General features: G+C 39.7%; 1 protein-coding gene across 7 annotated transcripts in view; it reads left to right on the forward strand.

The window, feature by feature from the left end:
- Positions 1-16,469: 16,469 nt before the first annotated feature.
- The window catches only part of dmxl2 (Dmx-like 2), a 46,426-nt gene continuing 36,855 nt past the window's right edge, over positions 16,470-26,040 (forward strand). For 6 of the 7 annotated variants that reach the window (XM_080302401.1, XM_080302414.1, XM_026163628.2 and 3 more), the window contains exons 1-4: positions 16,470-16,879; positions 25,320-25,445; positions 25,710-25,781; positions 25,903-25,981. In XM_080302401.1, the coding sequence (XP_080158527.1) occupies positions 16,793-16,879; positions 25,320-25,445; positions 25,710-25,781; positions 25,903-25,981 (364 nt within the window). In that variant the 5' untranslated portion in view covers positions 16,470-16,792. The remainder of the gene's footprint in view (positions 16,880-25,319; positions 25,446-25,709; positions 25,782-25,902; positions 25,982-26,040) is intronic. The other variant, XM_080302404.1, reaches the window with a different exon arrangement.

The following is a 26,040-nucleotide window of genomic DNA, read 5'->3' on the forward strand; positions in this document are numbered from 1 at the left end:
TGAATACATGTAATAAATTATAATATGCAAGCTTCCAAATGCAAAAAATAAGGTATGATGGGCAGCTTAGCAGATTGGCATGTACCAGTATATTCCAGTAAAACCAATCTCAAGCACATGCATTAATTAAGTAAAATGGACAGTGTAAACAAATAGTAATGAAGACATTCTCCACATACCCTCTCTCCTCCTCACTAATCAGTGTTTATCACAGTCATTTGCAAACCTGTTGCGACTCTGTTGAGATTACACACATTAGTATGGTCTGCTATTGTGTGGGTTTGTGTGCACATGGGTGTTTGTGTGCCAAGCCCTTGATCTTCTCCTCACACTCAAGAGTGACCTCACAAAGCTGCTCACACCCACCATCTGCTCTAGTCCGGTCTGCTCTGGTCATATGCTGTGCGTCGCATAGAAGAACATGTCTGAAAAACGAATGCATTCTGAAATCTATCATATAAGTAGCTGTAAAATAAGATAATTAAGTGTATAATTAATTAATTGCTTGCTTGCTGAGAATAGAATGGAACGGCAGACAGTCAGACATGAATGAAAGAGAAAGACATAGCAAGACCAAGTAAAGCTCATTGACATTAAAATGAAGGAACAGATAATCCTGTTAGAGAAAAAAGGTTAGTTCATAACACAAATGCTCTGATGAGTGTACCCACACGTACACACATTTACTTATACTACTGAACACAGGAGGACCTCGACAGAATTTCAAACCAGTGAATAGGAAAGGAAATAATTAATTTTATGTCTATACACACACACACACACACACACACACACACACACACACTGGCACAGACAGTGATTCATCCCTGAAACAACTGCAATTGCGAGAGATCCATCAGTTGGCTCAAGGCTGCCTGGACAGGAATGCAGGAGAGACAGATGGACTAGTTTAACCACAGTAAGAGAGGCTGACCTTCTAAAGAGTGGGAAGAGGAGGGGAGAGTGAGACAAGTGTGGAGAGAAAGCGAGAGAGAGAATCAGGGATGGTGTCAAAGACATAGACGATACTCTGAAATAGCTGTCATCAATCTTCAGTATCGCTACAGACACAGAAATCTCAGAGAGCCGAAGACGTGTGTGAGAAAGAGATAGAGGAGGAGCAGAAGATAGAAAGCAATGACACTTACAGTGTAGCTGCGTAACTCCAAAATCAAATATGGAGTACAAAATTACTGAGGCTAGGGGCATGAGGAAGCACTAATACAAAACCACATTACACTGTTGTGTGTGGTTTTAATTTGTCCCTAAAGAAAGAAAATAAATTGTCATCTATTCACCCAGAATCCATGGCTGCTGTGGCAGTTTTGCCTTATTGAGTGGTGCTGTTACCAAACACTGAGATTAAGGAGGATCCGTCAGGATTTTCCACCTTTCTGTGGCAGTGCATATTTCTGTTTTTTAAGAAACATTAACAATCTAAGCTATCCTGTCATTACAAGGTCCAACACAAACCAAACACATTTCACAAGAATAAAATGAAAACAGCATAGAAATGAATACAGATGTTGCTGCTATAGGAGGGCAGCATTTATCTTATATAACACTCAATTCAGCATCTACAAAGGTATGCAGAGTAATAAGTGTAGTATTACAGTAGTTTTATTTTTCTATCTTATTTTTTATTGTTTTTCAGCAACCAAATCATTTGTTTCCAGTTTTCATAAAATTCAGAATTTCCTGAAAAAAACCTAACGTTTTTGTACCACGTTGATTGATATGATATCTTACATGTCAACGTGGGATTCAAAATCTACTGAATGTGTGTGTGGGTGCGTGTTACCCATGCACCCACACACACATGAAAGGTTCTGAAAAAGTGGACAAAAAAGGCTCCGACCCCATCAGGAGTCCAGGTTTCAAGAAAACTGTACTTAACATCAAGGTTTAACGTGTTTTTCTTAGTTAGTCTTATGTTGCAGTATGCTGTTTGAACATCTTCTTACAGTGAATAGACTGTCTTACCTCACTGTTTAGTTTTGACTGATGTCAACAAACAAAAATCTGCAATAGGATTAATCCCTCTGACAGATTAAGAACAAAAAGATGTCACTCTGTGTTGTTTTTGCCACTGCTTCAGTTCCTGTGCTATAAATGTTTCCTAGCGTTTCATTTGCTCTTTGAATTTTCTAAAATTCTGTGTTTAATTTCTTTTACCTGACAATTTATCACTAAAAGCTGTTGTCACTGGCAACGTGTTGTGCTGAACACCATCAGCTACAGTAAATGAAACTGTTGAGAAAGCCAGAAATTTAGAGATTGCATGTCTGGATCTGTGACTGCAGGTATGTAGGACATGTCTGTTCATGACTAGCTTAGATATTTGAACTTTTAAGGACCTGATTCCAAATCTTTCCTTTATTCTGTATCCTTTAGCGCTCGTGCTGAGCGGGCTGACAAGAAGCTTGTCCTTTTGAACGCAGCATTGATTTTCAGCCATTAAATCGAATCATTCAATTAGATTTAATCTCAATTTGAAGCAGATATGATGGAGACAATAGTACAAGTTCACCAGGTCTTCTAATGTGAAAAACATAAAGAGCAGACCTGCACACATGTTGCTCATGTACCATATGATTTTATCAATTATTTCTTCAGCTAAAAGAAGTGAGTCTTGTGCTACTTTCAAACATTGTTTACTTTTTTTTACAGTACTCTTTCCTCTTGAGTGTTCTTTTGTTTCCTTGTGTTTCCATTTTCTCCTGTGAATGTATTTGTGTGTATAGGTCTGGGCGTGGCAGTCAACCTTGATCTGCTGTATATTTGGTCTACACATGTAAAACCCATCCACAATTGAGGTCTGCAGCACTTGAACCCAAGCTGGTTGTCCACCCCTTGCCAGTTTGTCATATCTGTGTGGAAATTTGTGTACAGCTAAGGATGGTGACCTTCTACTCTCTGGTCTTCAGTAATTTTTGCATAAATCCAAAGTAATTTTCTTCTTTGTGTTTCAGGACAACAATCCATTGGCTCACCTGCCAGCTCACTACAGCAGAGCTCTGCATCTTCCAGCCTACTCAACTCACTCCAGTGTCAGACAGCCTGACTTTCAGCCTTCAGTCTCAAGCTCAAACAATCTGTCACCACCAACTAAGGACAAAAATACTAAATATTAACAGATAATAGATCAATAGATGATTTAAAAAAAAATCTTTTTCACAATGCAGGCTGGAAAACAAATATGGTGTAATGGGTTTGTGACTATTATACTTTTTATTCCCAAAAAAAAGAAGAACAATAAATAAAAGTAGGAGAGTTTTTCGACACTTCTCTTCTTGGAGAGAAAAAATACTTTCTGCTCAACATTTGAGCATGTTTGAGCTGGGACCTTCAGTTTTTTCACATCAAATATGTGGCCCTTGTGCTCTGTCAATATGCACTCTAAGACGCGGAGCTCAAGTTAAGATAGAATGATGGATGCTTTAAGTTCCTCGAATATTTGCATGTTTGATCTTTGAAAACAGACTTGGAGGCCTGTAGAACCCACAGTTTTACAGGGAACTGATATTTTATTTAAAGCTCCTCATATACCAGACACATAATAGTCTTTTTAAAAGTCCAAAGCAGGTGAATTTCTTTACAAATACTAAAACTTGAGTAAGGGAAACAATTTTATCAACTTACAATATTCCCCAGGTATGACACCATGTACCAAATACAAGTTAGCTTTACATGGAGCACTAACCTGCTGAAAACAGCCATCAGAAGATGGCTTACATTGTGGTCATAAAGGGATGGACAGGTGTGACAAAGTGGATGAGCAGTTGCAAGGCTCTCCGTTTGTCCCATGTGTTGACCTTTTTTTTTTTTTTTTGCACATTATACACATTATTTTGTTTCTATTTATTTGCTGTGATTTACTATTTGTGGAGTAACATTGTTGCACTCACTGTCTCGGGTTTGTAAGCGTTCTGTTGCCGGCAAATCAAACATTCTGCAAATTCAGGCAAATACTCAGTTACATGTTTCTTTATATTTTATTATGTTACAGATTAAGTCACTTGTTCATATTTACTTTGTTCTGTCTTTTCAGTCTTCATGTGGGTCAGGTGTGGGGAAACGCCTGCCTAGCATTTACTCATTTTAAAGTCCTGATGAAGTCACACATGACATCAGCAGGTCGAACCAAGTGGAGGGGTTTCTTTGTCTATAGAAATGCTTCCTTTTGTTTGTGTCACGTACTAAAGGGATTTGTTGAATCTTCCAGCCATTTAGTTGTGTAAATGTGCATTCAAAGCATTTTACCTGGAGAACAGTCTTCATTAACAAATTTCCCACACGTGGGACTAACAAAGGTTATCTTATCTTATGAATAAATGCACTGAGTTTCTGCCATGCGATGCCACCTGATTGGCTATTTAAGTTTAAAAAGCAGTTAAACAGGTTGATCTAATGACTGTTTTCTTTTCTTTTTTTTAATCCATATTCGGGAGAACACCATCACTTATTTTGAGTGTAATATTAATTCATTTTCAGGACTCTTAAGTACTCTAAAAGAGAGCTTAATCAAACTTTTGACAAATTATCTAAAAATAGGGTATTAATATGGTGGGCGCACATCAGAAGATGAATCCAAAGGCAGCCTTAATGAGGTTAAAGTAACATTTAAAGGCTTAAAGTAACCACTGGAGCATATTGAATGAGTCTGCTATGTTTTTACCAATTATATGTCATATGCATGCTCTGTTACATATATGCTCATACACACGTGGTTTCTAATAATCCGTCAATGAGTGCCAAGCAATTCCTGTGAGCCAAAAAGTCATAGTTCAGAAATCTCTGATCTGTCTCTGACTCAGTTTTTTTCTTCTTTTTTATATTTATCTGGCCTTGGCTCTGTGTGATGTCAGTGATAGCAGATGTATGGTCACCTCACAGCCAGATCAGAATAAAATACAAAAGCCAAACCTGACTGCTGTCCAAATCTATTCTAGTGAGGTGAGAAAATCAGAAGAAACAGACATAAAGGGAAGCGGAAGGTGGCTGAAATGAATAGCTTGTCTCAGGCAGATGATGAACTGAGAGGCTGTGCCGAGGCCTAGTAAAAGGTGAATAAGGATCATTTCTGAACTGTGAATCATGAAAAGCTGCTTTAGCAGAGTTCAAGAATAAACATTGTAAAAGAAGTTGTAAATTAGTATAGGTATCCTCTGTGACATCTTCATGAGAGTTCCATATTACGGTTTGCAGTTGTAAAGCATATGATATTCATGGCCAGTACACCATGGATGAGGTCACTGCCCTCCAAAAAAAAAAAGTTTAAAGCTTGCCAATGGATATGTTGTAAATGTATAACAGGTTCAATAAAGAAAAATTATAACTTTGTGCGGTCATGTAAACACACTATATTTGTCTCATTGCAGCACAGATGAAGCTCAGACTATAGAACCAAAGGATGCAGAAGGTTGACTGGCTCAGCGTCCAGGCTTGGCTGCTTTTTTATATCTTGTATCTTGAAGTTTTATTCAGAATTAACACAATTTCCGAGATCCAGTGAATCTTTATTTCTGTAACCATTTACTACCTGCTAGTTCTTCACAACTACACAGAGTGTTATTATTTGCACACCTCTTGATGCAATGCTGAGACATTCACATGCTATTTTAACAGTATGTATCGAACACTCTTTCTTTATTACTTCCCATCACATATAATGGTGATGAAACCCCATTACATGTTTGTGCTGGGAAGCAGAATGTCTTGCACCTCAGACCCAGATTGGAACTCCCTCCAGCTAGCAGCCATCCATGAAATGAGAAAATCTATAATGCACTTAATTTTCATCTCTGTAGATCAAGGTAGTGTCTCTTAGTGGTACTGGAGGGACTAGAAACACTGCATCAACCTTCATCAAACCCTCCTGCAATATTCAGACATACAGTACCTATTACTCACCCTGTCAAACACCTACTATACACATTCTTGCACAATTCCTTCTTTTTTGCTCTAAATACATTCTTATCTTCACACATAGTGTGCTGCAGCAGTGGAGTCTCAGAGACCTCAGTATTCTTGGCCTGCAAACCAAAGTCACTGAACAACATATCTGGTACCAATTCCCTTTATCACTTCTACCTCTTCTTAAAGTCAATAAAGAGTTCTTTTACTGATGGCATGAAGTTGGCTTTAATGTTAGTTGTAAGATCTTGGGGTTGTTACAGCTTCACCTTGATCACAAACTACGCCACCGTCGAACTAAAACATAACATAAAATCCAATGAGATAGTAAGACGAGTGAATTAAAGACATAAAATGATCTATATAACATACAAACATACCTCGCTGGCTGACCCATGCTTTGAGGCAGAAATGAGCACTTTACAGATACTTTTAAGAAACAACTTTCTCTGAATTAAATTGGCTTCTCTTGCTTCAACTTGCCATGCTCACATATCAACATGGGCGTGCATCTCCCTCAGGTGCACCAGTGGAACCAAAATGCAGTACAATAGTTCCTACATGAGAATTTTCACAATAAATGACCTAATGGCATATAAAATATGCATAGTGCAAAACAAAATACATTAACTGAAAGTAAGGCAGTAAAACTCCCACCAAATCACAAAACTATTGTGATTTCTACTTAAACATTATAATAGGAACATGTTTACAATTTAGCATTTATTCTGCTTCTAGCAATAACACAGTTTTGTGTACTGGCCTATCAAGGTACACTGGTTTGACAGTCCTTTTCCTCTAGTTAAGTCCTTGATTTCTTTGCTGAATGTGTTTTCTTGTGCAAGTTTTATTATGAACAGTTCTGCCCTTTGTCTGTCTTCAACACTTGTGTTTTCACCTTTTGTTTGGGTGAGTCCTTTAAAATCCTTCACAAATTTCTGTAGACGAGCAATAGCTTTAACCGCTCTTCTCCAGTCTGAGAATTTGGTGAGACGGTCTAGTATTGTTCTCCTTTCTTCTACTTTGGTGTTGAACACATGTACTGTTTTTAGCTCTGGATCATTGGGCTTGACTTCCGTAAACTTGCCATTTTCAACAGGTAGCTCGCTTTGCCACAAAAACTCTGGACCTTTAAACCAGTTAGAGTTGAGTAGCTGTTGGACACTGAGTCCTCTTGATGCATGGTCTGCAGGATTACTTTCAGATGGTACATGATGCCACTGTCGTGGGTCTGAGTGACCGTATCCTTTGAATCCTATTTGCCACAAACACGTGAAATCTCTTTGCATCATTATTCACGTATCCCAACACTACCTTGGAATCTGTCCAGAAGTGTTCTTCAAGATCACTTATCTCCAGTTCATTTCTTAACATTGCACTTGTTCTTGCGGCAACTACTGCAGCCGTTAATTCAAGTCTAGGGACAGTAGTGACCTTGGTTGGGGCTACACGTGCCTTTCCCAGGACTAGGGCACAATGAACATCACCCTTTGATGTTACTGTTCTTAAATAACTACACTCTCCGTAGCCTGTCACACTAGCGTCTGAAAAATGGTGTAATTCACACTGTGCAATGTCTGTGTTTGCAGGTAAGACATGTCTTTGAACTTTCACCTTTGACAGGGTTTGAAGATCTAGGAGCCAGGATTCCCACTGTGTGCTGAGATCATTTGAGAGTGGCTCGTCCCATCCAACTTTCTCTTGACATAACTGTTGCAGGATTTGCTTTCCTCTTAGGATGAACGGTGCCACAAATCCCAGTGGGTCATACACTGATGCTATTGTGCGCAGAATTCCTCTTCTTGTCATTGGGTGCTCTTTTACAGTTATTCTGAACTGAAATTCATCAGCAGAAACGCACCACTGAACACCAAGAGCCCTTTCCATTAATGGCTCTCCAAGTGCCAAATCTAAATCCTTAATACTTTCTGCACACTCTTCTCTCGGCAATGACTTTATCACATTTTCACTGTTTGATATGAACTTGTGTAATCTTAGTTTACCTGTGCTACACAGTTCTCTTGCCTCTTGGACTAGTTTTATGGCTTCTGACTCTGACATAACACTAACAAGTCCATCATCTACATAAAAGTTCCTTTGAATGAACCTTACAGTGTTTGGAGTGAACTTTCCCTCACCTTGCGTGGCTAGATGTTTTAACCCAAAGTTGGCACAGCCAGGAGAAGAAGCAGCGCCAAAGAGATGAACCTTCATTCGAAAGACTGAGGGTGGAACGCTTAGGTCACCATGCTCCCACCACAGGAAGCGTAAGTAGTCCTGGTCTTGAGGTGTTACATGAAACTGGTGAAACATGCGTTCCACGTCACACATTACAGCAACGGAGCCCTTCCTGAACCTACAGAGCACTCCCACCAAAGTGTTTGTGAGGTCAGGCCCTGTAAGCAGGTGCATGTTCAGCGAAGTGTCTTGATATTGTGCAGAGCAGTCAAAGACTACACGTATCTTGCCGGGCTTCTGAGGGTGGTATACCCCATGGTGGGGGATATACCAAACAGGTGTATTACAGAGTTCTTTCTCCGGCACTTTCTCTGCGTCACCACATGCTATCATGTTCGCCATAAAATTTGCATAGTCTGTGTAGTACCTTTGGTCCCTTTTGAATCTGCGTTCGAGACTACTTAAACGTTGCATTGCACTTGGCATGTTATTGGGAAGATCTGGCCTGTCGCCCTTGAAAGGCAGTGGCATTTCATAGTGTCCATCTAGCTTTTGCTTTATTCCTTCTTGTAGCTTTGTAATAAAGCGGACATCTTCTTGCGAAATGCTTGTCTCTTCCACTGCTCTCTCTGTAAAGTCTGATTCAAGTGCTTTGATTACATCTGGAAATGTTACTTCCTTTACTTGTGTCTTGCAGATATAATGAACCTTATTCTTTAGTTTTGTGGGTGACTCAGTCTCTGGTATAACTTGTTTTACAATGATGCGGTGACTTACTCCAATTACATCATTACCTGTATCACATGAATCACAGTAGCTGATGATGCTCCAACCCAAATCTGTTCTCTGAGCGTATGGCTGGTTTTCTTCACCACATACGACCTCTCTGGGCATTAAGGCTTGTGTGCAGTTGTACCCTAAAAGGAGTCCTATATCACAGTCCAAAGGGGGTGCAATATGTTCAGTGAGATGCTCCAAATGTGACCATGCCCTTGCAGTGTCTGGAGTAGGAATATGACTACGATTAGCGGGTATAAAGTCTCGTGTGTAAACAACTGGTACAGTGAGTTTCTTCTTGGAAAACAGTCCTCTTATTTGCAGAGCTTCAAGTTTTGTGCATGGTACAGTAGTTTTCTTGGATGACATTGTAGATAGATTGAGCTTAACTTGAGTTTTGGTTGTGTCCAAGTTATTTGCTACTTCATTAAGAATAAATGAAGAATCACTCTGTGTGTCCAGCAGAGCGTAGATCAGTATTTCTTTACTTGGCTCATTTTGTGTGGATACGTAGACTGGGACTATTGCGGATGTCTGTGTGTTTTTACTTTCATGAGTCACTCTATTAGATGTGGTCTCATTGACTATGTCTTGTGACTGTGTTACCTGATGCTGGGTTTCCTTCAGTTCACTTACTTGTTGCTCTTTAGGTGGTTCTTTCTTTGCCTCTTGTCTTTGTCTTTCTTCATGCAGGCATGTAGGATGCCGTTTTGAGCATGTGTTGCATGTCATCTTGTTGCTGCAGTTCTTGGAGAGATGGCCACTATTTAAACAGCCAAAACATAATTTTTCACCTTGAATGAATTTGACTCTCTCAGCGACAGGTTTCTCAGTGAACTTACGACACTTGTGTAAGCCGTGTCCTGCTCTTTTACAAAACACACAAGAGACCATGCTTCTTTCAGTAGAGTTAGTTGTGAAGATTTTCACTGTATCTTGTCTCTTAGGAATGGGTGTAGGTTGAGGTTTTGTCTTTGGTTGGTCAAAGTCACTTTGTCTTATGGCTTGGTATGATGTAATGGGATTACATGCGATACTTGCCTCCATTGACAGGAATGTTACAAAGTAACTGAAACGTGGGAATCTTTTGTGCTCCAGCTGGTACTCTGTAGCCTTTCGGTTCCACCTGTTACTTAACCAATCTGGTAGTTTAGCAGCAAGTCTTTGATTCTCAATGCCATCATTGAGAATGTTCAGATTCTCATTATTAGTCATTGCAGATTGGCAGCTTTGTAAAAAGTCCACAAACTTTCTTAGCTCTGCACTATCCTTTCCTGTGACCTTTGGCCAGGTGTGTAACTTGTCTCTAAAGGCCTTAGCAATGACAAAAGGCTCTCCATAACGTTCATTGAGCATATTCCATGCTGCCTCATATGAGTCTTCAGAGCCAATCAGAAAATAGCCATCTAAGGCTTCCTTAACACAGCCACCAACATACTTCTGTAGAAAAAATATCTTTTCGGCAGTGGGAATGTTCTTTCTCTCTATTAGAGTCTGAAAGGACGCCTTCCAATGCTTAAACTTAAGTGGATCCCCACTAAATACCGAGGGCTCTGGAATAGGCAGTCTATTAGCTGACATAGCTTCTGCCAAAACCTTTACAAGCTCACCTGTGCTCTCATAAGTGACATTTAACTCTCTTCGTGGTTGTAAGGGTTGATTAGCAGTATTCTTGGACTCTGTTACCTGTAAGTTTGCAGGGTTTAGAGTGACTCTTTCTTGCTTTACTGAAATGTAGTCTTCCTCATAAACTTGTAGTTTTGCCTGTGCTGCCTTGAGTCCTTTCAGATTTTCCAATCTTTCAATTTCTCTTCTTAAGTCCTCAACTGACCTTCTCCTTGCAGCACTTTCCTCTTGTTGTCTCTTTATCAGGGCCGCTTTCTCCTTTTCTCTTTGTAACTTGCGCTCAGTTTCCTCCTTTTCCTCTAGGAGACGTTGTGACATTGCAGCAGCTGCTTGCTCTGCGAATATGCGTTTGTCTTCTTCTTCAAGCATTTGCATTCTTTCTCTGTACTTCTCTTGTTCTGTCATTATCTGAAGCACAGCCTTTGTGGCTTCATACTCTGCTGCAGCTTCTTGTCTTTTGGAGGAGGAACCATTAGAAAGAACTGTATTGGCTTTAAATGGACTATGAACTGAGACACTAACAGAGCTAGAGGATGTAAATATAGAGCCTGCATCAGGCCATACAATCTCCTCTTGAGTTTCTCCTTTAATGTGACATTTGATCTTTTGCAAAACTACTGTAGTCACTGATGTGCATTTGTCTAGCTTGGAACGCATATCATGAGGTGGTCCATCCATTGCTCTGTATTCATCATAAATATCATTAAGCTCGGCTGCTTCTCTTTGTACAACGTTCATGTGACCTTCAAGAATGTCAGGTGGATCTCCTTTTATAACAGATTTTTTTGCCACCTTGATTAATGCTTTCCATCTGTCATAAATACTGTCAAAGCGACGTTGCAACCCTTGTAACCTTTGATTATGGAATTCTTTTCCCTTTTCTGTGAGCATGCGAGACCTTTCACTTCTACGTTGCTCTATTTGCACTGTTTGCTCTAAAGAGGTTTCATCCACTTGCCTTGCAGCTTGTTCTGCACTGGGAGCTTCAATTTCTGTCTCATTTGTGTCTGACATTTTGTTTTTCTTGTAATGCATTTATTTGTTGATGCAAAATCTCCCTTTAACTTGACTTGAGTAATGAATTGTGAACTTGGGTGCATTAATTCCCTTCTTGCTAACTTGTGATGCTGTTGTTGTCAGGCTTAACACAGTTCCTTATTGTTTCTCCTTCCTTGTGTCATCTTTCCAAACATAAACTTTAATGTCTGGCTTCTGGACATCTTTATGAAGAAGCAACTGTGAACCTGTGTGTCCATTAACATTTGCAGCAGCTTGGTCCTTGGTGCACTGGCACGATGTTGCCACCAGGGGGCCGGGAATCATGCAGGTCCGAGTTCGACTATCACTTCTACCTCTTCTTAAAGTCAATAAAGAGTTCTTTTACTGATGGCATGAAGTTGGCTTTAATGTTAGTTGTAAGATCTTGGGGTTGTTACAGCTTCACCTTGATCACAAACTACGCCACCGTCGAACTAAAACATAACATAAAATCCAATGAGATAGTAAGACGAGTGAATTAAAGACATAAAATGATCTATATAACATACAAACATACCTCGCTGGCTGACCCATGCTTTGAGGCAGAAATGAGCACTTTACAGATACTTTTAAGAAACAACTTTCTCTGAATTAAATTGGCTTCTCTTGCTTCAACTTGCCATGCTCACATATCAACATGGGCGTGCATCTCCCTCAGGTGCACCAGTGGAACCAAAATGCAGTACAATAGTTCCTACATGAGAATTTTCACAATAAATGACCTAATGGCATATAAAATATGCATAGTGCAAAACAAAATACATTAACTGAAAGTAAGGCAGTAAAACCCTTTTTCCTAATAATCTAAAGCAGATATCTTCCATTATCTCAAAATAAGATGCAAACACGTGCATTAGTATAAACAGGTTAGACTGCTTTTTCAGTCACTCATCGAGACTTCATCCTGAAGGAATGCACTCAAGGTTTTAGTCACACTTCCTCTCTGCAATCTTAAAAAATTTCAAAAACAAACAAAAGAGAGCATTTTTGGTAAAGTCTCACAGGATTTAAAGCTCGTGGATGGCACTCTGGGTTATGTAATTGGTGAATTTGTTTCTAATTTACACAAGATTACGACAGCGTAAATTATAACCTGATGTTGAAGGTTAAACTGTAAATGTAACTCTTTTGATGGAGGACTTATGTTCTTTGTAGGACCTATTGCTAATCATCAGTCATTATGACCAGAACGCAGAACAGCTGTAAAGTCTGACACTTGAAGTTTAAAAAATGGTAGTCACCAAATGCTAAATGGATAGACACATACGACACGATGAGTGTGCCCCGCCATTGTTGTTGACACTGTTTATGCGTATGTGTCACATTCTCTCTGGGCTTCTGCCTCACAATATTCTGTTCTGATGTCCTGTGTGTCATGGTGGCTGGCAGGCAGGCCGTGCTTGATGATGTCAGTGTGGCTTAAATAACTAGGCCAGTGCCATGATGGTAGGTTGCATATCATCCCCCACAGATCGTTCACATCATTTTTCTACAAACAATGAAGGAGAGTGTTACAGCCGATATGTAAAAGGGAGTTTAAGGGGGAAAGAGGATAAACAGCATTGTGCTGATGTGTTCTGTTAAATCTCATCAGTGAGATGAATTAGAGCAGATAAACAGATGTGGAACAGTTACACTGAAGCTCAGTCAGGTCTTGCTCACCTCCCTTTGTTCTCTGTTAAATGGTGCCTGAGTGAGTCTCAAAATCCAAAAAGTACAAACAAGAGGCAGGACAGTTGCATGTGATCTTTTTATTCATTAGAACATTTCTTCACTGATTTTATATTATGCTTCCACAGTGTTATTGGACCACCTTTATTTTTCAGCACAGCCTGAACTCTCTCAGGCGAGCCTTTATGTCATTTCTTTAGTGTTCAGGAGTAGTTCTCCAGGCTTTTTGAAGGACATTCAAATCTCTTCTTTGCAGGGACGTGCAGAGGGGGGGGCTAGAGGGGCTTGAGCACCCGCCCTTTTCCTGATGAGTGCCCAAAGTGCCCTTTTGTTGAGGCAACTTTTAAATTTTTTTTATTTATTTATTTATTTTTTTATGTGTGTGTGCGTGCGGAGTCCTGTCTGTGCCCCTCAACAATAATATTTAACTATTAATCATAGTTTTGCTAAATAAAAGGATCTGGCTTGCATCAGTCACATGATCACATTTAACCAATGATCGCCCTCGACGGCAGAACGCGCTGGTTACGAGCCGGGAACGAGCTCACAAAGAGCACGCGCATTTTTTGCGGTCCGGAGCTGTAGGAGAAACACAAGTTAACTCAGAGACACAGACTGATGCGACAAAACCAGTAAGTAGGTGTACAGCGTACACTGTAGTGTGTAGCACACAGGAGTATCAGCTTATTACGTACACGTTGGTAAGCTGTCTTGTGGCAATTTGACGAACTGAAACAAACGAGCGTGCTGTGTGTGCAACAGCGCGACAAACATTACCTGTCCTTTTATTAACTGCACAAGTAGTGCTGGTCATAGCTGCTGGCTACCTGTGTAAGGCTGTCATGGGTCTGTAGCTCTGTCACCGTTTTAGGGAACATATTTAGTTTTAAAGTATTTAGAACATATTTAGTTTTAAAGTAAGTTTCTGGGCATTTCCTGCCTTTCTGGAGGGGATATATTTCACTAAAAAACGATCTAATATGCATGTCCATATAATAATAATTATAATTATAATATATTAAAAAACACGCTGTATTTTAAAGAACATACATTAAGAAGCAGATTATATTAGATTTATATTTTAAATAAGAAAAAAGTTGGATTTTACAGCAGTAAAATTGTATCTCTACAGTTTAAAAATGTAATAAGCTTTGCCCTGCACAGAGTGGATAGTGAAACAAATGGAATCATCATAAATACATTATTTCATATTTATTACTTCCCCCTCCTCATTGCTTTATTATTGTAGCTCTAGTAATGAATAATAATGTAAGGATGCCCATAGTATATACAGTATTCTGAAGAAGGTCTAAAATGTCACTGTGTGTGCATGTGTGTGTTTTATTTAGCTGGATTTAAAAAAAATATTACTCATGATATAACATTGTGCAGACATGGCTGGTAAGGACATGAGGAGGAAACAGTAGGAGCTGTATGAGGCTACTAAAGGCAGGGCTATAACATTTTTCTGTCATCATTTTATTATAGATTAAGTGCAAGAGTTGTTAGGTGTGGATAATTAGATTATAGTTTATTGCAATAGCAAGTTGTGCCTTGTTCTCAGATAGACAGCAAGTGGAGAGTGATATATGAAATGATGGGAAGGAAGGAAGAAGAGAAGCAAAGAGTGATTCACAGGCAGAGCCGAGTTTATGTCACAGTTTTTCGTTGCCTTATGGTTCCAAGCGCTGTCACCAATCTTTGCATTTTGTTATTATCTCATGACACTTGTTTAATCAGCTACCATCTCTCCTATGGACTTTTTAATGTCTACAGTCTCAGATCAACACAGCCCTGCCCTTCCCATATTAGATTCTTGATGAATGTGTGTTGTTGTTATTCAGCCTGGTTCAATGTGCCCCTTTTTAACTTTGAGCACCCGCCCCCTTAAACCTCTCTGCACGTCCCTGCTTCTTTGGATGTTGGCTGCCTTTTGTTTTGTTCTCTGTCAAGATGATCCCACACTGCTTCATAATGTTGAGGTCTGCGCTCTGGGAAGGCAAATCCATAACCGATAGTGTTTCTCTGTGTGTGCATGATTTTAATGCACCAGCGGTGTGTTTGGGATCATTGATATGCTGAAAAAGGAAGGTGCTGCCAATCAGATGCCTACAGATGGCATTGAATGGCAGCTCAAATTTTATTCTGTTTTTTCTTCGTTCATATACATACTATCAGCTTTTCAGTTAATATCACCTTGTTGGTGCAAAATAATATCAAACTGTTGTATTTTTCATAGCTTTAACTAAAAAATTGGAAGCTTTTGCAACAGGCTGCTAGTAACAAATTGCTTAAATATACAATTTAAAATGGGTTATGTGCTTCTTTTATGCTTGAATGATCCATTGGTCAGTGGCTTAACAAACAAACAAACATGCGTTTAACACCCCAGGTACAAAAACTGGACTGAAAATGCATGAAAAGGCAGTCTAAAGAAAAAAATTGAAAGGCCTTGAGAAAACGTGAAGAACTATTGCTCAAAACCACTTTGAAAATTGCAAGATGTGTGCTCATTGGAAGCAAAATATCATGAAATAAAGTGTGACTCAAGACTTTTGTACAACACTGGAAATTCTAATGTTAAAGAAATTGTTTGTGACATTGAGACCAAAAGACAAATACATTATTTTACAAAACTGAAGTGAAATTAAACAGGGAAAGTCTCCGTTTGGATCATCTCTAGATTTATTAGCTTTTCTCTAAAGAAAAAGCAGGAGTTTCACTGAAACATTGTGCCACATGCATCCTAAAAGAAACTAACTAACTAACTAACCGTAACCAGTATGTCTGCAATCTTAGCCACCTTCTTTCAGCTGGCAGTGGCGAACCACAAAGGAGAAGAGCCACAGAGCTCTATGAATGTGTGTCTGATCAGTTATAAAATGCCCTCACTGTTGTATTTTAAATGTTTTCTGTCCGCAGTATACACATCATATTGTCTAAATTAAAACCCACCCTTTACCACTTTTGATTTAACCCGTTCAATTAGACCCCGGACCCTACATTTACAAGCAATAAATTGAAATCCACAAAGATGGAGTCCCTTAAATACAGAAGAGTGCTACTAGAACAGCTGAACAACATGACAGATAAAAGTACAGTTGATTACTGATATGAACTTTATGTCATTCTATAACATAGATAGGAGGGCTTAAGCACACACCTTTCTCAGTGAGAAATACGCCCAGTGATGCCTCGCACACATATCCAGCAGTAAAGATTTCCAGTCTAGGTTGAGCTATCTAGGGCTTTTCAGTCGTGCCTGGACAACGCTGTGAATGCGCATGTCAGGATCGCTGCAGAGATCCCGCTGCCTCGGCTCTCACGATTAATCGTCGGGATGGTGTTGACAGCGAGAGGCAGCAGGCGGCCGTTTTTACACGTTTAAATAAATGTCAGGACCTGATAAAATTTATTTATTCAAGTCCAAGTCAGGTTCTCCGCAACAACACCGTTTGTGGAGGACGACGTTAATGTTAATGATGGAATTCCCAGTCTCTGCTGCTAGATGGAGAAACCGAAAGGGTGGACTCGTTATAAATAATTAGAAAAAAGAGAGCCCGTCTGCTGCTAAAATAAAAGGAAAATGCATCTGCACCAGGTGCTGACGGGAGCTGTGAACCCAGGAGATTGCTGCTATTCGGTGGGAAGTGTGAACGACATTCAGTTCACGGTAAGATTTTATTTTGATATTGTTTGCTCAAAGATGACACCCATTGAAGCTAGCGACTAAGTTAGCTAGCTGGGTAGTTAGCTAACCAGCGTTATATTGGCTGGAAACGGGCTGGCTAGCGAGCTAAAGCACTGGCTAGCCGGGTAGTGTGCTAGCCAAACTGCCGCACCGAGTGATTCACAAACAGTGGGTTGAGACTACGCGGGGCATCCGTGTCACGAGCTCCTTTTTTAATTTACCGTGACAGTCAGTCACCGATAAGCAGGACCCCACGAGTACATGATCCGCTGCGGTGTTTGCATTAGCTATTTACGTGAAGGTTTTTGACATTATTCTCCCCAAGAAATTTTAAAACAGCCACTCAAATGACCTTTAGCTGCATCTCGTAACATTAGAATTACTGCAAGGGAATCCCTTTGCGCAGCCATAACATTTATTGGCAAATATTTGCAGTGGGATACGCGCCGGTGAAATTCGTTTGCAGTGCAGATTAGGGGCGACTTGTGTGTCAGGGTTTGACGACGTTGCGCACCTTCACAGAAGGAAAACGCTGTGTTTGGTGTGTTTGCAGAACTAGCTTAGCTTGCTCCCATTTGGCGTTAAATCCTCCTCACAGATCGTTAGCTCGCTGTCATCCTGGCATCAGCTGCGCCAGCCGTGACGTAGAGAGCCTTATATGGATACATGAGTTAGGCGGCTGAATGGCCGTGTTTTGTCACTGGGGAAGAGCATAATCAGAAGACATTTGCCATTGCTTTGACTTATAAATGAGTTACATTTTTCATGACCAAGTGTTTGATGTTCTTTAGAGGTTTACAGTTTTAGATGGGGCAGTCGGACATCAGTCACATAGACTTGATGGGTTTTTAGGCATCTTGATCAAACGCTATTATCTTGAGCTGAGTCTGCCTCTGTTGCGTGTTGTGTGTTAAAGATATGTTAAGATCTATCTCAAGTCGACCCCGAATACATAGACAAGTCAATATTTCGCTTTGTGCTACAGGACATGGCAAGAATCTGTAATGTCACAGTACACAGTCATCTTTCACCCCCAACAAATTGACAGGCTGAAGTAAACGTGCAGCAGAATCCAAAACTGTTGCTCTCTGTGTTGGTGTTGAATCGATAGCAGAAGAGGAATGATGACTTTACTGATAGCCTGATGAATGTACTTTATTTTGGCTTATTACAGCTGCCAGATCTGGGCTTGTTCCTGTTGCCTATTAATGAGGTGGTGTTTTGTCATTGCGTCTTTCAATATCCTCAAATATGCGCTACAGCAAAGGACAAAGATGATTTTGAAGCTAAAGCATTGCATATCGCTTTGCCGAAAGGGCCCAGTTTCTGTGCCTGGTGTTTTCTTTCAGTGTCTGAGAGGGTATTTGAAGAGCACTGGGCTTCATGTCCAGCAAACACATTTACACTCCCACTGACCCTTAGGGCTCGGAGGCCAGATCCTGACAAAACGCACGAACACATACGTACATATCTAATCTAGAGCAGCCATGAGGGCACCAGCTTCAGCGTGGCGTCTGCAGTGTTTCATTCTAAACTATCTGCATTGACATATTGACAGAAATCAGAAGAGATATTTTTAAATAGAGTTGGAAAGTGAAAAACAGAGATGTTGCCTTCTCTCTGTGCAGTGGCCTGATAGATGGTGGTTATGTGCTGAGAAACCAGAACAGTTTGATCTATAAGTTGGAATTAAAGGGAACAGTACATATTTAAAAATATAATATTGGCAGATTTTTAATAATCACGTGTTGTTTTTTCTGTCGTTAACTGTGGCTAACACACAGCTGTAAAGTTTGGTTAGAAAGATCATTTTCATGTCTATTAAAGTGATTCTTAAGCCTTAGTCGGTGTCTTAATATCTGTAAAAAGCCTAGTGGGTTTGATATGCAGATCTGCAGATGTGTGATCTGCTAAAAATAGAATACATCTGTAAACTAAGCACAAGGAGAGGAGGAGCACGTACTCCCTCCCAAAGCTCCATATTTCTGAAAATGTTCTTATAGTTACTGCAATAGAAGAAGGTGCTGCACATTGATCAAAGATGGATAGGATTGTCTAAGATTACATAAATCTTGGCCAAAAAATGTTTGTTAATTATGTATCTATGAAGAAAAAGTGTCACTAAAACAGGTCCCCTGTTGTTCTAAAAGCAACCTGCCTGGCTGGCTACATTGATTCAGTTGAATATGCTATGACTACCTGAGAGAATGAAGAATGATTGAATCTAGATGTTGTATTTGGCATTAAAACATTCATTGTTTTCTTGCAATCTTGCTGCAGAGAACAGTAAAGACCATGCCATGTGACTATAAGTGGAAGAGTCAAAGTACAGGTCTGTGCCATACAATTCGCAAGGGTTAACATCTTACAGACTGATAGACTTACCAGGTTACTGCAAGTCAGAATTGATCAATCCTTTAAAGAAAACAATGCACCAAAAGCTTTTTATGTTTACTGTAAGTCCTGCTAGCTTGCACAAATATGCCACAGATGGTAGCAGCTGGGGCTTTGGAACATGATCACGTGATTATGTAAAAGTGGCATTTGATGTAATGAAGGCAGAAGTGATCTCTCACTTTGTTCCTCATATCTACTTTCATTACCACAGAACACAATTACATTCACTCCTTTATTTTAAAAGACATTAACAAATACCTCTCTGTCATTATGCAAATAGCATTTAAAATGAGACTGGCAAAATGTCCCTCGTTTCTTTAGCTCTTATCAGTAATAACACATGTTATAGATACCTGCGCTGTCTTTCATGAGAATCACGATTTTTTGGCTTAGAATTGAGATCACGATTCTCTCACGATTTTCTTTTCCAGTATAAATATTTATTGCACTTATTAACTGCACATCAACTTCGTAACAGTTGAAAGTGAACATAAAAACAATAAATAAACATAAAAACAACTAATGTCTCACGTTTTGTTGTTGCCGCAAAATGTTGTACTGCTTGAAATTCCGTCTCCACCGTTGCTCGACACTGCGTGTATAGAGCAGGTAGTGCAACAATAGAAAAATAGTTGCGGGACAGCACTGTGTAGCGTTTGTCTAGGGTGTTGATCATTTTCCTAAATCCCTCGTTTTGCACAGTGTTGATGGGAGCCATATCTTTGGTCAGGTGATAAGTGATAGCCTCTGTAATTTCTTTGTGCCTGCGGGAGTTCGACGTGTATAGGGAAGCACTGTATAAGGGTCCCGTTATTGATGTTTGGGTGGTTGACCGGGACGGATTTTCTCCTGTCACTTTCTCGTCATCCCTGACGTGCTCTCCGTTATTTTTTTCCCTGCTAATTTTAGCATCACATGGCACAGCTTCTGTATCACGTGGTATAAGGCTCCGCCCTTGTCATTTGTTGAGCAGGAAGAGTGAGCGCTTGTTTTCATGCAGATTACGTCCCGGATCAAAATTCGGTACAATCGGCATCTTCGTCATTTTTTTTTCTTTTTTTTTTCTTTTTTAAATCGTTGTCATTTGGAAATGAGATCGCACATAAGTATGAATCGACATCGCGATTTTCTAACGATTAATCGTGCAGCCCTACTCTCAAGTAGATAGTGCTCAAAAATACATAGTTTGTATTAGAGCTGGGCGATAGAACGATAACGATATGTATCGCGGTATAACTTTTTCTCGATAGAAAAATTAAACTATCGCGATAGACCTCGCCGCTCTTGTCCTCTTTAAAAAAAAAACTAACAAACAAAAAAAAAACAACCAATCCAAATTAAGTAGCGCAGAGCCGAACCAATCACAGCCGCAGCGTCACGTCACGTGACTTGTTACGTACAGCACAAGTGCCAAGCCGCACATGTGTATTTGTTTGGGAAGCAGCCAGCCACCGTACCGCCCGGGTAATGGAGGAAATGAGTGTGCCGACTAGAAAAATCAACCGAGCGTGACCGAAGAGAAAACAGATGATGGTTCCAATGCCGGAGAGATTGTCGAACGGAAGAGCCATAGAAGTTCCGTAGTGTGAAGTTATTTCGGCTATTTCAAGTCTGACAAAAAACAGAGTAGCGTGCACTGTAAATTGTGCCGAAAGCAAGTCTGGAAATACAATAAACTGGTGCATGCGCTACGTCCACACGTACCCGGGTATTTTTGAAAACGCAGATTTTTCTATGCGTTTGCACCTTTCGTCCACACGTAAACGGCGTTTTTCGTCACTGAAAACGAAGATTTTTAAAAACTCAGTTTTTGCATTTACGTGTGGACTAGAAAAACGGAGAAAACGCAGCGTCAAAGGTGTGCGCATTTTTTGACGTCACACTGTGCGCCACGTTATTGTTTCGGTGAAATGAATTTCTACAATACTGTTAATTCTACTCTCTGCAGTGTTTAAATGCTTACATATACACACAGTTACTGTCCGTCCACACATACGACTCGGTTCTGCTTCTATGCCCCAGCTTTGTTTACTTTTTCCCACCGAGGCTTCTAGACTTCTGATTGGCCAACATTTCTGCACGGTTAGGAATCTAGCGCCACCTGCTGCTTTGGCATGTTCATAGCAGCGTTCTCCTTCATTTCTCCCTTTATGTGTGGACGGGATTATTTCTTAAAACGTAAACGGAAAATCTCCGTTTTCAAAAATACCCGTGTACATGTGGACGTAGCCTCAGTCTCTGACTGGAAGCGCTAATTCGTCATTCGGCTTTTGTCAGACTAAAGTAACTGTTAACACTGTTTGAAAAGCTAAGATATACAACAAGGAGAGATTGAGAATTTCCTTTTAGTTCTCAGTTTATTTGATATTGACAAAAGTTAGTCAGTTTTGTCTGTTCTTCTGTAAAACAAACTAAGATTTATTTTTAGAATTAATATTTTGTTTCTAAGTGGAATTGACAATTTAGTCTGTTTTGTTTGTTCTATTTTGAAACTTAAACGCTTTAGCGGCTGCCTTTTGTGTAGTTTGCAATATTTGCCTTTATTTATCTGAAAAAGTCTCATGTTCCTTAAATAAATATTTAAATAAAAACAAGCTGCTGATTATTTCACATTTTACTTGTGAGCAACGGCACATTTAAATCTTACAAATATAGTTATTTGGCTTATATCGTGATAGATATCGTTATCGCCTGAAATGAAAAAAAAAAAACATATCGTGATATGAAAAAATCTTATATCGCCCAGCTCTAGTTTGTATTTAACAGAAAACTGACAGTTTATTGTTTCTTTGCTTGATTGCAGCTCTTTCGTCAGTAGACAGACGATATTTATCCATTGGCGGCAACATTCTTCATATAAGCAGCTTATATGTCTGACAGGGAAGAAATGCAGCTCCATCAGGGTCACACTCGTTAAGTCGGTGGATTTAGAAGCTGTAGATACTTGAGTGTGATGATCCAAATATATTCAGACACAATCAGTGGCCGCCTAATTTAATCTTTTACTGAATCAAATTACTATCCTAAAAGTTAGCTGGGCATTACATTGATTAGACTTTTCAGCAAACGGTGGTGTTTGCAATAGACTGCCATTTAAATAAATGTACTGTTGACTAAGTCATAGTGTTTCACATCTCTTAGTTGATCTACTTTAATCTTAGAATCTGTCTCCCTGCCTCTCTAATATCCTTTCCCTTCTGCACACGAATAATGCCGTGCAGACAGATCAGAGGTAATGCTTGTCAGAGGCCAAAGATGCTATAGACAGGAGACGTGATTGTCTAGATGTGACCGTGGAATATCTCAGTCTTTAAAAACACCAAAATAAAAGACAAACCTGAGGTATAATTTGACCGAGAATCTCTTACCTGATGATGGTGACACTGTTGTATTTTTATGTTTTTTATCCATTTAAATCTTCTCTCTGTTTGTTACACGGTGCCAGTCTTTGTCATAGGGTAACGATACATGTATTTGTCCCAAACCAGTGTGGGACATTCAATTCAGAATGATTCCTTTGTTTGGTACACCATCTATTTGGCTCTATATACTCTAGAGCCAAGTTCCACCTGGATCATATTTGGCAGTGCATCAGTTGTCAGTTAGCAATAGCATGTGGATAAGCTTTGAAAGCTGAGCACACACTGCGATGATTATTAATCTTGTATGATGTGCTAACGCCATGTTTTAATAGTGTCTTTCCACACAGACTATCACACTACACAATCACAAAGCAGTACAAAGCACCATATATAACAAAAATATTATTTGCTTAGTACTCTATATTAAAATGCATCAAGTGTTGGCTTTTTTACCATGAATATCAGAATTGAATTTCTATTACTAAAAAATGCAGTCCTTTGTATGCCAACCCTCTATGTGGATTTGAGGATGATTTAAAAAAACAACAACGATGGGTCACCCTCTTTAACTTGGGTATATTTAAGCTCACTAGCTCCAGGTCCTGTTGTGTCTAAATGTGAATGTGAGGGTGCAAAGCAGTCCTAGACAGCGCGTGACGGTGACCGCTTTTAATTCCAGCTGTAATGTTCAGAGGGAAGTGTCGCAGTAAGAATGAAGTACACACTGCACCTCCCTTATTCCTTTCTACGTGTCACTCACATTTTAAATTATAGTATTTCAAGTATGGTCCTATGACAGTTTTCACTATAACTTCATCCCCTGATCGTCACTCAGTGTTATATAACTAGCTATAGCGTGTTTTGTGTGACCTAGTGGTTCTCAGCGTCTCCTCCTGTTCTCCTGAATAATGAAAGACACAAGCCGTCATCCTGACTGTACTGCTGCTGTGAGACCAGTTTGCTGGTGTCCTAGGTGCCGCTGTCATTCTGCTCATGTATGCCAGCTGCTGGCAATCAGCATCATATCAATTTACCTTCCAGTCGATGTTCCAAATCTTTATATTGTAGGTATTACACCGGGTCTGCACAAGTGTATAAAAATCCTTGCTGGCAGACTGTTGCTCATGCACTGTCTAAAACACAAAATGTAAATATTTTGAACATTTAATTTAACTTTTTAAGCTCCTCTTTGGTTTTATTTATGAATGAGACTGAAAGTGTGACAGTTACAATGTAATATTACTTAGTTTTGTGGCTCGCCCTTGTTCATCTGCCAAGATGAGAGCGAAAGCAGAAGTTTTGTTTATGAACGTTTGTCTGTTCAGCAAAACTGAAAAGGAAACAAAAAATGCACACTGTATGGACTTTACACCATGGATATCCTCCCATGGTTAAGTATTGCAGGTGGAAAGGAACTTGTCTGGAATTGGTTTTATTTGATTTGTATGAGAAGTAACTAAAACTAGTCTTACAGCAGTTATTCGGCAGTGCGATAGCATGCATATAATGGTGAATGTGATCAGTGAAATTTTTGTCTCATCAATGTTTATCAGTTTTCTTTAAATATTGTGTGAAATATGATCCACAAAATGTGTCTTAGACTATCTTAGATGCTGGGGATATGTGCCTCATATGCTTTTCTGTTTTAGAGCCTGATTGATTTATTGGCGGGATGATATTAGCTACTTTCAGTTCAATCAGTATTGGCATTTATAGCTGCTGACAAATGAAAATTAAATGAGAGATGGGAGAAACACCCTTCGAATATGTGGAGATTTGTCCACCAGAGGGCACTCTGCAACCTTCCTGTTTGCAACAGCGCTGAATGCAACAAAAACAACAAGCAGCTGTTCTAAGCGCAGTCAGGCAGAGCATAAACTAGTAAATAACTAGCCAACAAATGTCGGGAATATGTTTCATGTATCTAAAAAGGAAAACAAAATGTTGACCAGTACCAAAATATTAGCTTTTTAAATCCCCAAACATTGGTCTTAAAAATCCTGCATTGGCAAGGCTCAGGTCGTTCAGATGCAGTGTCACATGTGCTGTTAAAGGCTCAGTTTTTCATTCAGTGCCACATGAGAATGATGTTCACAAATGCTGTTTTCAATAAATCATGTGAAATCATGCTATAGTGCTATAAAATCACCACATATGTGCATTAAATGATATTATGATTGCAGTGGCTGATCAGTCCTGTGTATGCACTTTATTTTCAGGAAAATAAATTTTTTTCAGTGTGATAAATGGTAAAACCAAAAATGACCAATATCGGCGTGTAATAGAAACAGATCAGGAGGTTGTTTCAGCGACTGCAGAGTCACGCTGTTGTTATTCTTTCTCCCCACCATTCAGCTACGAATGTAATTTCCTGTAGACGCCTCTTTCCAATTGTTGAGCTGTTCTTTCATGCCTCATGTGATTGACACAGCTTTTGCAGATATTGTATATGCTTGGCTATATATTGTCCATGTAGTTAAAATCAAGTCATATAAATATTTGAAGTAGTAAAAATAGCATAGTGAAAAGATTTGCATATAGAATGATCTCCAGCTTCCAGACACATTTTGCAATTATTGTAATTTTAAATCTCAGTGTCTTGATTACATTTGTTGAATGACTTAAAATGTGATTTTGTTTTTCCTATACTCTGGTATTTTCAGGCCTATGGCTCAGGATGCGACGTAGTGATCTTGGCTAGTGACTTTGAGTGTGTTCAGATTATCCCGGGAGCTCAAAATGGAAACATACAGGTGGGCTGTGTGGAGTGCTCCCACCAGCTTGGCAGGGTAAGTGTTAAATGCTCACAGAGACACACTCCCACACACAGCTTTAGTTTTTTTTGTCCTGTGGCTAAAAGATTTTATCAATTATGCTGAGCGGAAAGAGGTAAATTTTTCCTCGTTTGCATTTGTCTTCAACTTCTCGTCTTCCTTTGCCATTTCGCTCTCCTGCACCACACCACACCTTCCTTTTTCCTGTGGGAGTGACTGTGCAAAAGCACTGATGGGGTGAGTAATGTTGTGATGATGAACACAGCTCTTTATTTTTAGATTGCTGCATCCTACGGAAACACAGTCTGCATCTTTGAACCTCTTTCTATCAACCCAAATAAACGCCACAAGGTGAGTACCAGCGCCAGCTTTTTAGGCAGATTTAAGGATTTAAATCAGTTTGTAGCAGATTTAATTACACCTTTGTTCCACTAACACTGCATGGTGTGTGTCGCTCTCCCACCACTAACAGCAGCTTAACTATCAGTGGCAAAAGACAGGACAGTTCTTCCTTGATGCCATCACCTACAACCTGGCCTGGGACCCACAAGGTACACAAATGCTTTCTATGATTACCAGATAAAGGCAGCTCCTTCTCCTACCACCCTTT

This window comes from Astatotilapia calliptera, chromosome 1 (genome assembly GCF_964374335.1).
Source record: "Astatotilapia calliptera chromosome 1, fAstCal68.1, whole genome shotgun sequence".
In the NCBI taxonomy this organism is placed as follows: domain Eukaryota; kingdom Metazoa; phylum Chordata; class Actinopteri; order Cichliformes; family Cichlidae; genus Astatotilapia; species Astatotilapia calliptera.